The sequence below is a fragment of the Pelmatolapia mariae genome, linkage group LG23 (assembly GCF_036321145.2).
Source record: "Pelmatolapia mariae isolate MD_Pm_ZW linkage group LG23, Pm_UMD_F_2, whole genome shotgun sequence".
NCBI classification, from domain to species: Eukaryota; Metazoa; Chordata; class Actinopteri; order Cichliformes; family Cichlidae; genus Pelmatolapia; species Pelmatolapia mariae.
In genome coordinates, this window is record NC_086246.1 from 16,631,666 (window position 1) to 16,645,000 (window position 13,335).

Genomic DNA, 13,335 nt, shown 5'->3' on the forward strand with positions numbered 1-13,335 from the left:
AATAGCAGTTTCCCTCAAATAACCGTTTGTCGGATTGGACAAATGCAAACAAGCTCAGAACTTGAAGGAGGTTTGATTAGAAATACTGAAAGACATCCAGCTGCAGTGACACTCCCAGAACATATGGTGAGGCACAGTTAATTTAATTTTTTAATTTATATGTAGATATCCAAAAAGCAGCAAGCCAAATGTTGGCTGACCTAGATGCAAACTGGCTGTCAATCTGCACCGTTCTTGAGCATTCCCCGTTATGACAAGGTCAGCGATGCATTTAAGCCTCTCCGTGATGAATGTTTTGAAACCCCAAAATAGCATCAGAAAGGGCAAGTTTCTGTCTGACCTGGTGCCTAAATTTTTTAGACTGTGCAGTCAGCCTTTAAAGCTGCGCTCAGAAAATGTACCAACGTCTACCGCTGTGATTTCAAGCAGTGCACGACTTCATTAAACATACGCTGAAAAGAAACAGAAGTGCGTGTAGTCATGGCTGTGGGTTAAAAATGTTGCTGTTTATTCTGTTTGAGGGGGAGAAAAGCAACTCTGGAAATACTTAGTTAACCTGTCTGGGAGGGAACAGGTCTGCTGGGAGATTATCACTTGAAAGATTAATGTAAAGTCTTGCCGACCGAGGCCGCTGCACTTCACTGTAGCCATCTATGGGAATACAGCAGAGACTGTGAGCATTATGAAAGATGATGCAGTTAGTTTCACGAATAAAGCAATAATGCAACAACCTGAACAACTACCAGTTTTCCACATTGTCCGATAAATCTGCAGTCCACTTAATTAGATTTACACGTTCTTGTCACTTTAAGTAGAAGTCATGAATAATTCCTCTTGTCAGGTTGATGCTTGTGCTGACTGCAGCGGTGGGAGAAGTGCTGTTACTCTGCAAACTACTCAAACATATCCATATCTATATTAATGTAACACCTGAGTGTTGCGGCTGGTAAAGGCAGGCAGGGATGATAAAAACATAAGCTAATGTAAAGATGGTGAAAAAGCGAGTGACGTTTGGTTCTGATCAAACATGGATATAAAAAGTGGCAGCAAATGCTGAAGGACTTTGAAATGATGCTTTAGTAGGTAGCTGGTTACTACAGTGTGCAAACATGGAGTTTGCATCAGTAACTGGCTTTGGAAGTGCAAGTTAATGGTTGTTTACAGGATTTTATAGGCAGCGCAGAAAATCAATACAGCGTAGTATCACAATATTTTGCCTGGTGATATCGTATCGGTAAAGGAACACCAAATATTGGTCTTTTATTAAGTCAATTAAAATGCAAACAAGAGGGCTCATCTCATGCACCACCATAAAGTTATAACATTAGCTGAGCAAACTGCTAAACCATCCAACACTGGATGCACTTAGCTCGACAAAGCTACCTGCTAATTCTGAGCTAGCTAGCAGCTCAGTCACAGGAATAAAACCAGGACAGCAACCTCCTTACATCAACAAAAGAAGAAAATCTCAGTGGCTCCTGTTGTTTACTCATGCCCATTTGTGATTGCAAAGTGTGGAGATCGGAAAGTGTACTGCGCACAAATGTGAAAGTTAAAGGTGAATTTCTGTCCATGTAGACGGCACCAGATGTGTAATTTCCAGTGATTTATCACAGGTAGTTGCTGTACCATCAGAAACAGATTGCATGTAATTGCAAACTTCACCCCATTCAATCTCAGACTGATAGCAGACTGCCTTACAGGCAGGTTTTAGTGACAGTGTTATGCTTGAAAATCTCATTTTGTTGCCAACCCCCCCAACATGTGAGATAACTTGAGTAATTTGTGGTTTTAAAGAGCGATAAATCGCAGCATGTCCACCTCTAATGTACACGCAGCTACTTCTCGTGTTGCATTCTTTCCACCATTGGAAACACGGTAATAACAAACATGGGCTTGAGTAGAAAAAACTTTATTACTGATACACTATTCAAATAAAACTCTGAAGTCATTCACACAGCCTAAAAACAGACACTCCATTTGATAATCAGTGGCACAGAAATATAAAGACATATAAAGAAAAAAGTAAGGCAAATTCTTTACAAAAAAAGAACTGTGATCCATAGATAAATATGACAGACAGACAAATTAAAAAGGCACAAGGTATATAGTATATATGTATATTTATAAAAAAGACCATGCAGGCACATCAGGATGGAATGGGGTTGTCCTCAGCGTTATTGTTAAGTGGCTTCTTGTTCTTACTAAGATCACGAGTGGTCCCAGTGTCGAAGACGAAATACTGACTGAGGTAAGCTGTAGTTTTATTGAAAACAACTGAGATGCTTCCCTTATGGCTTTAAGGAGAATTCCCTGTGATGATTCAATTTTTTAAAGACAAGAAATCTCTCAAATTAAACATCAGTCTTTGGTAAAAAATAAAAATTGAGTAATTAAAGCAGTTAGCCTTAGAAATTTATACTGAGAAAAAAAAAAAGATCAATTGCAAATTCAACATCTGACCACCAGGGGGGAGCAGAGTACCATGAAACTGTACTTAATCCCATAATAGCAGGAGACATCAATGTAAGAGGCGAATACACAGCAAAGCCAGAGAGTAAAGAAGCCTTGCAGATTTGCTTGACATCAACCATCCGGAAGGATTGGCGGAGGAATAAAGATTGAAATTAGCACGTATCGGAAGATCAAGAGCTCGTTCTGAGTCCGAAACAAAATCAGAATCCAGTGTTGGCACCTTATCACCTTTTTTTTCTCTTTGCTTTGTTTCTGGAGAGGAAGACCAGCTTCTCAGAGCATGAACGACTGTGTGTGTTTAAAATCCTGGGGCTGAGAAGAGGGACACAAAACAAGTATTAATGTTTGCTAAATAAACTGATGATTTAAATTAAAAAGCACACATACACACATCAAACATCCGGTAAGTGCGAACTGCTACATTTAGGCAAAGTGAGAGGGAAAGAAGCAAACCTGAAAACAAACACTTACTTCTTGGGGTGGAGGGATGTAGTTGACATTGGACCTGGAAGACAGAAACATGGTAAGAACACCTGACAGCTCTAACCTGAGTTATATCTCGCCTGTATTAATAATGCACGTGGCAAACACAGGTAGGAAGAACAGTCAGAGCGAGCTCGTCATTAGGCAGCACTGGAACAAACTGGAGAGCAAAGTATAAGGAAAGTGCTGCAGTTTGCCGCAGGTGGGCTTGTGTATGTGCATTTGGAGAATGACAGACCTTTTTAAATCAATCAAGATGTGCAGACTTTAATTGCTCTAACAATAATTTGTTAATTATTTAGGAGTTACAGCCATTTTTATAGACTGCTGTGGTATACAGGGGCGGGATTATGAAAACCGTGGTGATGATCAGAGCTTTAAATGTGCCTGTAAGCAGCTAAGATTCGGAGAGAGTCGGGGTAATGCTTTTCTCATTTCCGATCTTTACACCAAGCTAACGTCTCCTGTTTGAATAAACAGCTATGAGAGTGCTATTGATCTCCTTTCAACATGACAAGCTCGATGTTAAAAAACAGCTCCCTGAATTTCTTTCTTTCACATTTACAGTCATTTTAAATGGTGCAAAAGAGGGATTTGCACATTGAAAAGTTGCAATTTAAAAAAAAAGTTAAAATATATAATATATGTATGAAAATGAATCCTGTGGAGCTTTAACAGAGTGATTATCCAAATGTCTGACAATTAAAAAAAATAAACAACTTGCATGTATGAGTTTTAATTATATTGGTTACATCGACATTTAATGCTTAAAATTCTATCGGGCAATTTACCTCACCTCGGAGATGTAGAGATCTTAAAAACTCGTGTATCAAATATGACACACTCGGTGTTACAGGATTAAGCAATCAAGGCTGAATGATGGTCAGAGCGCTGCCCTTTTGTCTGCTATGAGTTCAACGCTCAGTGAAAGTTGCAGCTTCAAAAAATCAGGTTGAAAATTTAAAAAAATATATATATTTGGGTTGTGAATGGAGATAAATTGGTGCCAATTTGAGACATCATCAAAACTGTTGAAATTTTTACTTCTTGCTTCCGTTTATGATGTTTGACCTCATTTCCTCCCCTAAATTGTTCATTACACAAACTCACTGGCAAATGAAAACCAAATTTTGTTCACAGGAAAATCAGTTTTTGACCTGAATCTGCGAACATCTTGAATCAGAGAAGACTTTAATGTAGTTTAATGTGATTTAAATGTAACAATTATGTGTTCAATCTGAAACTAAAAGCCGAAGAATCTTAAAGATACACCAGAAAACTTCTCTCCGTTCACCAAATGTAACCTGTGTTTTTCCAGATGAGGGAACTTTTACTGCATACATCCAACTGTAGGTGTGTTTTCACCATTCAAAACAAAAAAGTTCACATAGTCAACTTTGATTTGTAAGTACGTTTGACATACTCATTTTCTTTAACTGTACATAATGGAATTGATCAGAGATGCTGTAAAACGCCGTTTATGAACACTGGAATCATTCATCGTGAACTGTTTGTATCTGCAGAGATGTGCAAAGGTCCTTTTGTTCAGCAACAGTCTTGTGTTGCAGCGGCACGCGGCGTTAAAAGTCTAAGTGATCGTGTTAGCGGAGCTGTGAACTGTTGTGTAATGCATTTGGCTTGCTGAGTGTCTGGCACATCAACCTCTATGGCTTTAATTATAGTCTCAAAATCACCTCCAAAAATAAGCCTTTTGAAAGTGATCCTCCTCTAAGAAATTAAAACTATTTCACGGGGAAAAAAGTAAAGTTTTCCTACAACACTGTGTAGTTGGCGCTTTAAAAACCAGCACTGTGGCTCTTACAGGTACATTTAATGACGCTGTCTGCTGAGGTCCTGTGAGGGATCCATTTCTCAAGTGAGCGACTGATAAATGGTCACTTATGGACTAATGTGCACTACTTCTCTTTCTAGTTTCACCGGAGTACCGTGGAGGGAGTAATACACACTATTGTACTGCTTATGTGGCCCATTTTTAACCCACAAACACTGATACTCTTTAAACTCAACTAGAAACATTTAAGCAGCAGCACCGGTCCAGCTAAAATGAAGATTTTCCATTACATTTAGTAGCAAAGTGCCCCATCAAAACACATGCTGAAAACTAATATCTGCACTGTATATATCTACACTGACAACATTTCTGATCAATTAAGTATCAATCCACCATCTATTAACTTCTATGCATCCAATTCAGGGTCACAGTTGGGCTGGAGTCTATCCCAGCTGTCACTAGGCGAGAGGAGGGGTACACCAGCCTTTCACAGGGATAATCAGTGGGCTAAGTGTTATTTTAAATAAAACAAATGTGCTTTTCTCGAAAAAATTCTGCGCAGGACTATAAGTTAGGCGAAAAAGATCAATAACCCATAAATTAGCCAGTAAATTTAAAGTTGTAGCCAAAAAGATGTTCAGCTTTAAATGAAGACAGGAAACAAGTAGCTTGGCTCTCTGTGAGCAAAAGAAATCTTCTTACCGGCACCTCTAAAGCTCAGTAATTAACACGTTATCTCGTTTGTTTAATCCAAACACAAACAGCCAAAACAACATATGGTTTTAATGGTGGGTCAGGTTCTGCGGTTCCTCCAAAGTCTCGCTGTCTGCGAAGCAGTTACGTCTGTTTATTTTATTTCCTAATGTGCCACACTCACATGTCCTCAGCTCTGTGCAGGGTTTGGCTGCTGATGTGGGCTGCACCATGACACTGGGAGATCCAAAATGACCTGCGGGGGGTCAGGGCATGGGCTTTAACAAGAAGCATGCCCTCGTGGACTCGTATTGCACACCATGCTTTGGAGTGTGAGTATTAGTGTGAAGTCATCCATAAAGATGTGCAGCTTAACTGTTGGTTTGGAAAGCTTGAACATTTGTAACCTAAATCTGTCAACCTCCACATTTGATTTCTATACCATGCATTTAGCTCTCTGTTAAATTTACCCCACAGGATTGTGCATTCAGATTTATACCTGGAAAGCCAAAAGATACCACAATTAACATGCACAGGCGCCCAACCAATTATGTCTCTGGAACTGCTGGTTGGACAACAATGATATTCACTCATATCCTTAGGTTTAGTCAGGCATGTTGAATCATAGTGGATTCTGTCATTCTGCAACAAAACAAGCAAAAAAATGACCCTGACCAGTGTTTTATGGTCATTTGTGTGTAGTTTTTAGCAATGCCAGACCTCTAACTCTCATCTTTGGAATAATATTACTAGTAGTAGAAGTCCTAATAGTCCATCTAATGTTTGAGCAATGACCTGAATTCCAACAGATGTTGGAAACCCAAATGAAAAAGTAAGAATCAAAATAGGCAGAACTAATATGTTCAAGCCCACTTTTAAATTACATAGAGAAGTAAACCAAGATGTTCAAGCTTATTTGAGCACACTTTATGAATGACATTTCATAAACCAGCAAGCATGCAGCCAATCACATGCAGCAATCCAACACCCCAGTATTAAAAAGTTCAAACTGTGTGACTGCCTTTTGTTTGAGCAATGCATTTAATAGCTGGAGTTACCCAAGGCTCCAGTTTAGGCCCCTTTAAAGGCACAGTGTGTAAAATCTCACCATTAGGTGTCAGTAGACTGCAGATTACAGGCAATTGATTTCTGTTTTCTTACCCTCCTAACATTAGCTGGCATAATGTTAGCAGTCACATATCTAATAAGCTGAGAGTAAGTAATTGTGACAATATCGGGAATAAATAAGCCTGTTTATGAAGTGCCAGTCACGTTAACTCTTTCCTTCACGTTTTCACTTCTTTGGTGTGGGAGACCTCTTCTCAGATGATTAAACATAGGTATGATCATTTGTATTTAAGTCTGAAGTTGTACACATGAATTAAAATTCAAATCAAGTTAAAATTTGGATTGAACTGATTTAATAACAAACTACTGCTAAATGCAGAAAAAAGCTTGTCTTGCTAGAATGGTAGACTAACTAAATCACAATGAATCAAAAACATAAGCAAAGCTTGCGGCATGTGAATGCCCGTGATTCTCTTCTCCATCATTAGTGGACTACACGTGGTCAGGCTCTAGCCACATACATAAAACGCAGTTTGGTGGAACAGCAATGTCCATTTCAGCCACTGTAATTAGGATGGAGGAGAACATGGTGGCTTCCACAAACTGTGCTCAGTGCTTTCTATCAAACACTGAAACACTGACGACTGCAGCTGAGAGCAACTTGGGGTTCAGTATCATGCCCAAGGATATTTAGGATCGAACCACCAACCTTCCAATCAGTTCCTGCTTTACCTCCTTAACTCCACAAACTAAACACCAAAGAATGCATATTTATGTGTACAGCTGACTGTACCTTTAAAGACCTGTACTATATCTAGTTCCTTACTACAACCAATCATTTCAAGTATTCACCACACACTGTGAAATCACTAGTGCCTCATTTGAAATAAAAGAAGTAAACTGTTTCCTTCTTCTTTGGCTAATATTTTCCAACAAGATCTTAAGTGAGCAACTAAATGTGACCGCAGCTAAACAAGCCGGACGCTTTTCAGTATCCTAAAAAAAATGCCAGAACAGTCCGAACTGTGCTTCATTCAACCAACATTCATCTACGACGACTGAAAACACATCCGCTGTCAGTCCTCAGCATGAAATAACATTCATTCATCTAACCAGGTGCCTGAGGGACCATTTTTCTCTTAGATGCCACATCCTAGATCTGCATCGCCGCTCAGTAAATTTGTACCCACTATCGGTGCATCAGAAATCATGTCGCATTGTCTTTGATTCTTTGTGAAGAAGCCTGTTCTATAAATAGGAAGTTGACACTGACAACTCCAGTTAGCTCAGCAGGATAAGCATCAGACTTTAACCCAGACAAAGAGCTTTCGCATCAGCTTTAAGAGAGCTCAACGCTGACTCCCCATCAAACTCCAAGCAGTAACAAGCCAGGAATCAAATAACATAAAGTCAGGCGAGTCAGACCTGGGATACGAGGCCATGCATTTATATCTCTGTGTCTTCTGGAACCTCTTTACCACTCTGGTGTGTTTGGAGGGCAGTGTCTGTAAGACGGGTGTAAGCGCCTTCAGCTATGCCACACTCTCATTCTTCAATATCCAAATAATCCTTTTCAAATTACCCGTCCAATCAGTTTAATTGCCTATAATTCCTTCTACTGCCAATATTTTCCTTCTTGCTGATTAACAGCCTGTAATTATTCCATAATTATGTTGCACTGATTGTTTCCCCCACAGCCCTGTTTTGAGGAGGGAGGAGGCGGGTGGAGTGGTCATCTGTCTGGCTGTATTTTGACATGAATTCAACATTAGTACATCTGCCTGGAAGTGGAAATCAATTCTAAAAAAAAAAAAATCAATCAAAATAATAGCAAAAAAACTTTTTCCCAGGGTTTTACATCTGTTGCCGCCAATCAAATGACCCAGCGAGTTGAAAAGCAGGCACTGCTGCAAATGAAAAAACACACACACACAGCCACAGCTGTCACTCCATACAGTCCTGACTCAGCACACAGATGCAGACAGGCCGGCTAAGTGCAACAACAATCCACCCCTCCCCACCGCCTCCCCTCCTCCTTCAGCGTGTAAGATATTAGCTTGTGTTTGTTCACATCAATGTTAATTTAATCACAAAGCTCTTACCTTCCTCTGTGTCCTGCTGATGAATGAGCCGGGACCGTGGAAGAGAAAACAGAGTCAATGTCATTCTTTTTTGGCGGGAATTGAAAACAGTTTCTATATTAATTGGTGCACTGTGGAGTGGTTATCGGACTGCCAAGATAGCCACACAAACTCACGGCTGAAGAAGCCGTTCCTCTGTAACAGGAAACCGCCGCATCCACAGATGAGCACGGCCAGGAAGACCCCCAACACTGTTGCCACTATCGCTGTGATGTTGACGTCCTCTGGAAGTGTGAATGAAGACTGAATTATGAGCTGTTTACTCGCTAATTTATTGAAGCAGCGAGACACAAGATAAATCAGGAAGCAGCAAATAAAGCAAAATAATCTCCTAAAGTGGGTAGCTGTACTTCAGCATTCCTATAATTTAATAAAGTCCACTTAATATGCTTTTCTTTTTGTCATATATATACAGTTACAATGATGAATGCTCATCTTAAACATAACCAAATGTATAAGTAATGCCTGTGAGCCACAAGCTCAGGTCACAGACTGCTGTGAATGCTCTGTTTCAGACAGGCTTTTCCCCTCGTGGCTCTGTGTGATGTCACTGAGAGCGGCAACCCCTAATATGGCCATCTGTGATTGCAAAAGCTCCACCCACCTGCTGTTAAAACATTAATGAGCCAATGGGAAGCAAGTGGGAGGAGCTAGTTTCAGACAGATGGACTGCACCAGGCTCAGTGTAAAATAAACTACTTTTTAAAATCAAGCACAGCTGCTCCAGCACAGTCCAAGAATAAAAAATATGGAGCTGAAAATGAGCATAACAGGTTTACTTTAAGTGCTTAAATGATAGTGTGCATTAACGTAGAGCACATTACATGATTTATTAACAAGCCCAGCACTTATTTTCATCAACAGCGTCGTTTTAAATTTTGTAATTTGGCCCACACTGGCCACAGGATCTCTTCAAACTGTAGGCTAGGCTATAAATGTGTCCAGACATTAGAAGCAGGGTGGAATGAACTTAGTGGGCTTTTCCTCTCCACTGCATCCTTGATTTTGTCTGGTGCTGAAAGGTGTGGGGGATGAGGCGGGATTTAGTGTGGAAACGCACACACACACACCTATCGTCATATGCTTGGCCTCGCACATCTTGGGTAGTCCCACTCCGTTGGATGCCAGGCAACTGTATCGGCCAGTGTCCTCTTTGGCTACAGATTTAAACTCCTGTGGAAGAGAAAAACCAACCAACAAACCTCTATTATTAGAAAGAGCACGCTTTAAAGTGAAGTGTCTTCTGTCCTGACGTGTCCTTGAGGAAGAATCAGGAATGCTAGCTACCTTGTATCAAACCGAAGAGCAACTCAGCAGAAGCATCTTTATGCTGAGGGTGTTAAGCACCCACACGATACTACAGTGTGCAACATTTCCCTGTTTTTATTTATCTGCATGCACACACACTTATTTGTCTCACCAGAACTCCTGTGCGCGAGTTGATTAGATAGGTTGCGTTGGCATGACGGGGCGGGTTCATTGGCTGGTTGTCCTTGTACCAGGAGTAAGTGGCAGGTGGGATGCTGTGCTGGTCCCTGCAGCTCAGCTGTACCACTGAGCCAGTCACTGCTGAGCTGGGGATTTCACAGAGTGGGGTTTGAGGCGGCACTAAAAAAAATGAGCAGAAAAATCACACCAATGTAAGCAAAAAAACATTCCCATCTTTAAAATAGTTTGAATGTTCTTATTACAGCAGATTCTCATCTCAGTCAGTGGTACCTAGGACTTTAAGCGTTACATTGGTCTCGCCCAGGCTGACAGAGTCTTTAGGAGCACTGATCTCACAGCGGTACTCTCCAGCATCCTCCTGGGTCACTTTTTTCAGCGTCACTGTCGCTCCTTCAATGGTCGCCCGGCCCTCAAAGGGACCTGAGAGAAAGAATAGAAGGTCAGAAGTGGAAATGTCTTCCATGGCTGTGGGCTACAGCCACTGCATGTTATAATCTACGGTCTGCAATACTGCCACCCAAAATTTAATAACCAGTAGCAATTGAACAATTGCAGCATGAGTAAAATAATCTAAATGTTTTCTTTTTTTTAACCACTGCTATAATTTGGAGACATTTTGAGTTGCTGTAAACCCAACACTGAGGATTTCTTATACTGTCATGCAGCTACTGGATGTGACACACATGCACTGAACCTTGGACTTTTGTAGACATTACCCAATGGAGGTGTATGTGAAAACGCAAATGTCCAAGTCTGATCAGACAGCCACGGAGTCCATGTTTGTGTGTGGGTAATAATCTGGTACAGCTATCGAGTGGCTGTCCTGTGTCCAGCCTGTTGTACGCTCTACTTCATCGTCAGGAGTTTGTGTGTATCACTGGTAAAGGTGGGTGGATTGATCTAAATATTGATACCGATACTACCGATATTTTGGTTGGATGGTCTTAGAGCAGGGGTGTCCGACTACAGGCCTCAAGGGCCGGTGTCCTGCAGGTTTTAGATGTGTCCTTGACCCAACACAGCTGATTTAAATGGCTAAATGACCTCCTCAACATGTCTTAAAGTTCTCCAGAGACCTGGTAATGAACTAATCATTTGATTCAGGTGTATTGACCCAGGGTGATATCTAAAACCTGCAGGACACCGGCCCTCGAGGCCTGGAGTTGAACACCCCTGTCTTAGAGACATACTAGCATGATAAGATTGATGCTTTGTTTTTACCTGCTAGGTTCAGTATGTTAAATTTATATATGTATATTTTTTTATGAAAGACAATGTACCTCATACCTTCTTGTGTTTGACTGTCACATCTATTTTATTTATAGCCTGTAGCACATTTAAACAACAGAAGTGGACCCAAAGTGCTTTAGAGACAGACACGGTTACGTTTCCGGTCTCCCAAAACAAAAAAAGTTTCAAAATACATGAAAAACTGAAATTAGCTGGAAAGTAAAAATCACAATCATTTAGTAGTTATTTAAATTTACTGCAAAAAATAACATTAAAATGTATTAAAATAATTTGCAAATTGATGAGGATTCATCTCATAAATGATCAAACACTGCTCTTCCCTACATAAGCTGCTTTCAAGCAATGGTATCTATAATACTGGTCCTATATTTACTTGGTATTCGCACTGCACTAATAAATTAGTGCAGGCTTTAGTTACAGGGATTTCATCAGATTAGGTTTTTAGCCAAGACAAGAAATCATTCTGTATTCACTATGAAACTTACACAAATCAACTTTTAAGAATTTAGAAAACTATTATGCATTTTCTCCAATGATGTAGCGCTGTGCAAGTGTTGGATAACCCTTCATTTCTTTACATTTTGCTTCCATGCAGCCACACTTTCTTGTAAGCCTTTAAAGTTGTTTTGAACAGTACATCTTCAGGCTTTCTGAAGGTCTTTCAAAGTTTTTATTTGGCTGCTTTTTCACTCATTTTCAGCCCAGTGCTTGTACCTGACCATTCTCAGAAGAAGGATTTGTGTGTGTGTGTGTGTGTGTGTGTGTGTGTGTGTGTGCGTGTGTGTGTGCGTGTGTGTGTGTACGGGTTCGTACTATCCTGGTGGGGACCAAAATCTGACTTTTACTATCCTGGTGGGGACTTTCTGCACCGTGGGGACCAAAATCCAGGTCCCCTCGGGGTTGAAAGCAATTTTCACACTCAAAATGCGGTTTTACTGTCAGGGTTACAATTAGGTTATGGTTAGGTTTAGGGTAAGGGTTAGGGTTAGGCATTCATTTTTAATGGTTAGGGTTAGGGTAAGGGGCTAGGGAAAGCATTATGTCAATGGGATGTCCCCACGAGGATAGCAAACCAGACATGTGTGAGTGTGTGTGTGTGTGTGTGAGTGTGTTAACCCACTTAACGCCGACTTATTCAAGAGTGAAAAAAGCACCTAACTTGAGAGATGAACCAGTGTTGTTTCTACACATAACAGACAACATAGCAATTTTAAATTGTATCTTTGGGCGTTTTGTTACTAGCAGCCTCATTTGTTCCCATTTCTTTAGTTTAATCTATGAAAAATTCTATTTGATTCGATATTTGGTTTAAATCATTGTCAGTATATACAGAGGAGGTCAGGGGAAAGGTACGACAGTGTCTACAGCCATCTGGTTTGTGGCTGCATGTCAGCCAGTGGTGCTCGGGATCTTGTAAAAATTGATTGAATTATGAATGGAGGAAAGCACCATCAGTTTTTGATTCATGATGCAATACCATCTGGAAAGCATCTTATTGGCAACAGCTTCATTTTTCAGCATGACAATTATCCCAAACACAGGTCAATGCAGTAAGAGCGTATCTAGATAGAAAAACACACAATGGAGCACTATGAGTCATGGATTGGCCTCCCTAGAGCTCAGACCACAACATTACTGAAGCAGTGTGGAAGCATGTTGACAGAGAACAGAACAAAGGGCAGAAACATCCAAAGAAGAGCTTTGGATGTCCTTCAAGAAGCCTGGAGAATAATTCCTGAAGACTACTTAAAGACATGACAAGAAAGCTGCCAAAGAGTGTGATGGAGAATAAAGGTGGCCATACCAAATATTGACCAAATATTAGCTTGTTGTCTCCCTAAGAAACTGGTTCCCTACAAGCCTTTTGTGACCTTTGGTGTTCAAATGTATCCAGTATTTACTTTTAATATTATTCATACATACCTTTTAGCTACTACACCTAAACATTACCAGTGGTTAGCTAAACATTTCAACTGTTTATCC

At 40.4% G+C, this 13,335-nt stretch overlaps 1 protein-coding gene across 2 annotated transcripts in view; it reads right to left on the minus strand.

Moving 5' to 3' along the window:
* Window positions 1–1,896: 1,896 nt before the first annotated feature.
* The window catches only part of jam2a (junctional adhesion molecule 2a), a 20,361-nt gene continuing 8,922 nt past the window's right edge, over window positions 1,897–13,335 (minus strand). The window contains exons 4-10 of one of the 2 annotated variants that reach the window (XM_063466925.1): window positions 10,372–10,521; window positions 10,073–10,260; window positions 9,723–9,825; window positions 8,769–8,876; window positions 8,614–8,626; window positions 2,947–2,980; window positions 1,897–2,787 (exon numbers count right to left, since the gene is read on the minus strand). In XM_063466925.1, coding sequence (XP_063322995.1) covers window positions 2,749–2,787; window positions 2,947–2,980; window positions 8,614–8,626; window positions 8,769–8,876; window positions 9,723–9,825; window positions 10,073–10,260; window positions 10,372–10,521 — 635 coding nt within the window. In that variant the 3' untranslated portion in view covers window positions 1,897–2,748. Of the gene's footprint in view, window positions 2,788–2,946; window positions 2,981–8,613; window positions 8,630–8,768; window positions 8,877–9,722; window positions 9,826–10,072; window positions 10,261–10,371; window positions 10,522–13,335 lie in introns of both variants that reach the window. The other variant, XM_063466924.1, reaches the window with a different exon arrangement.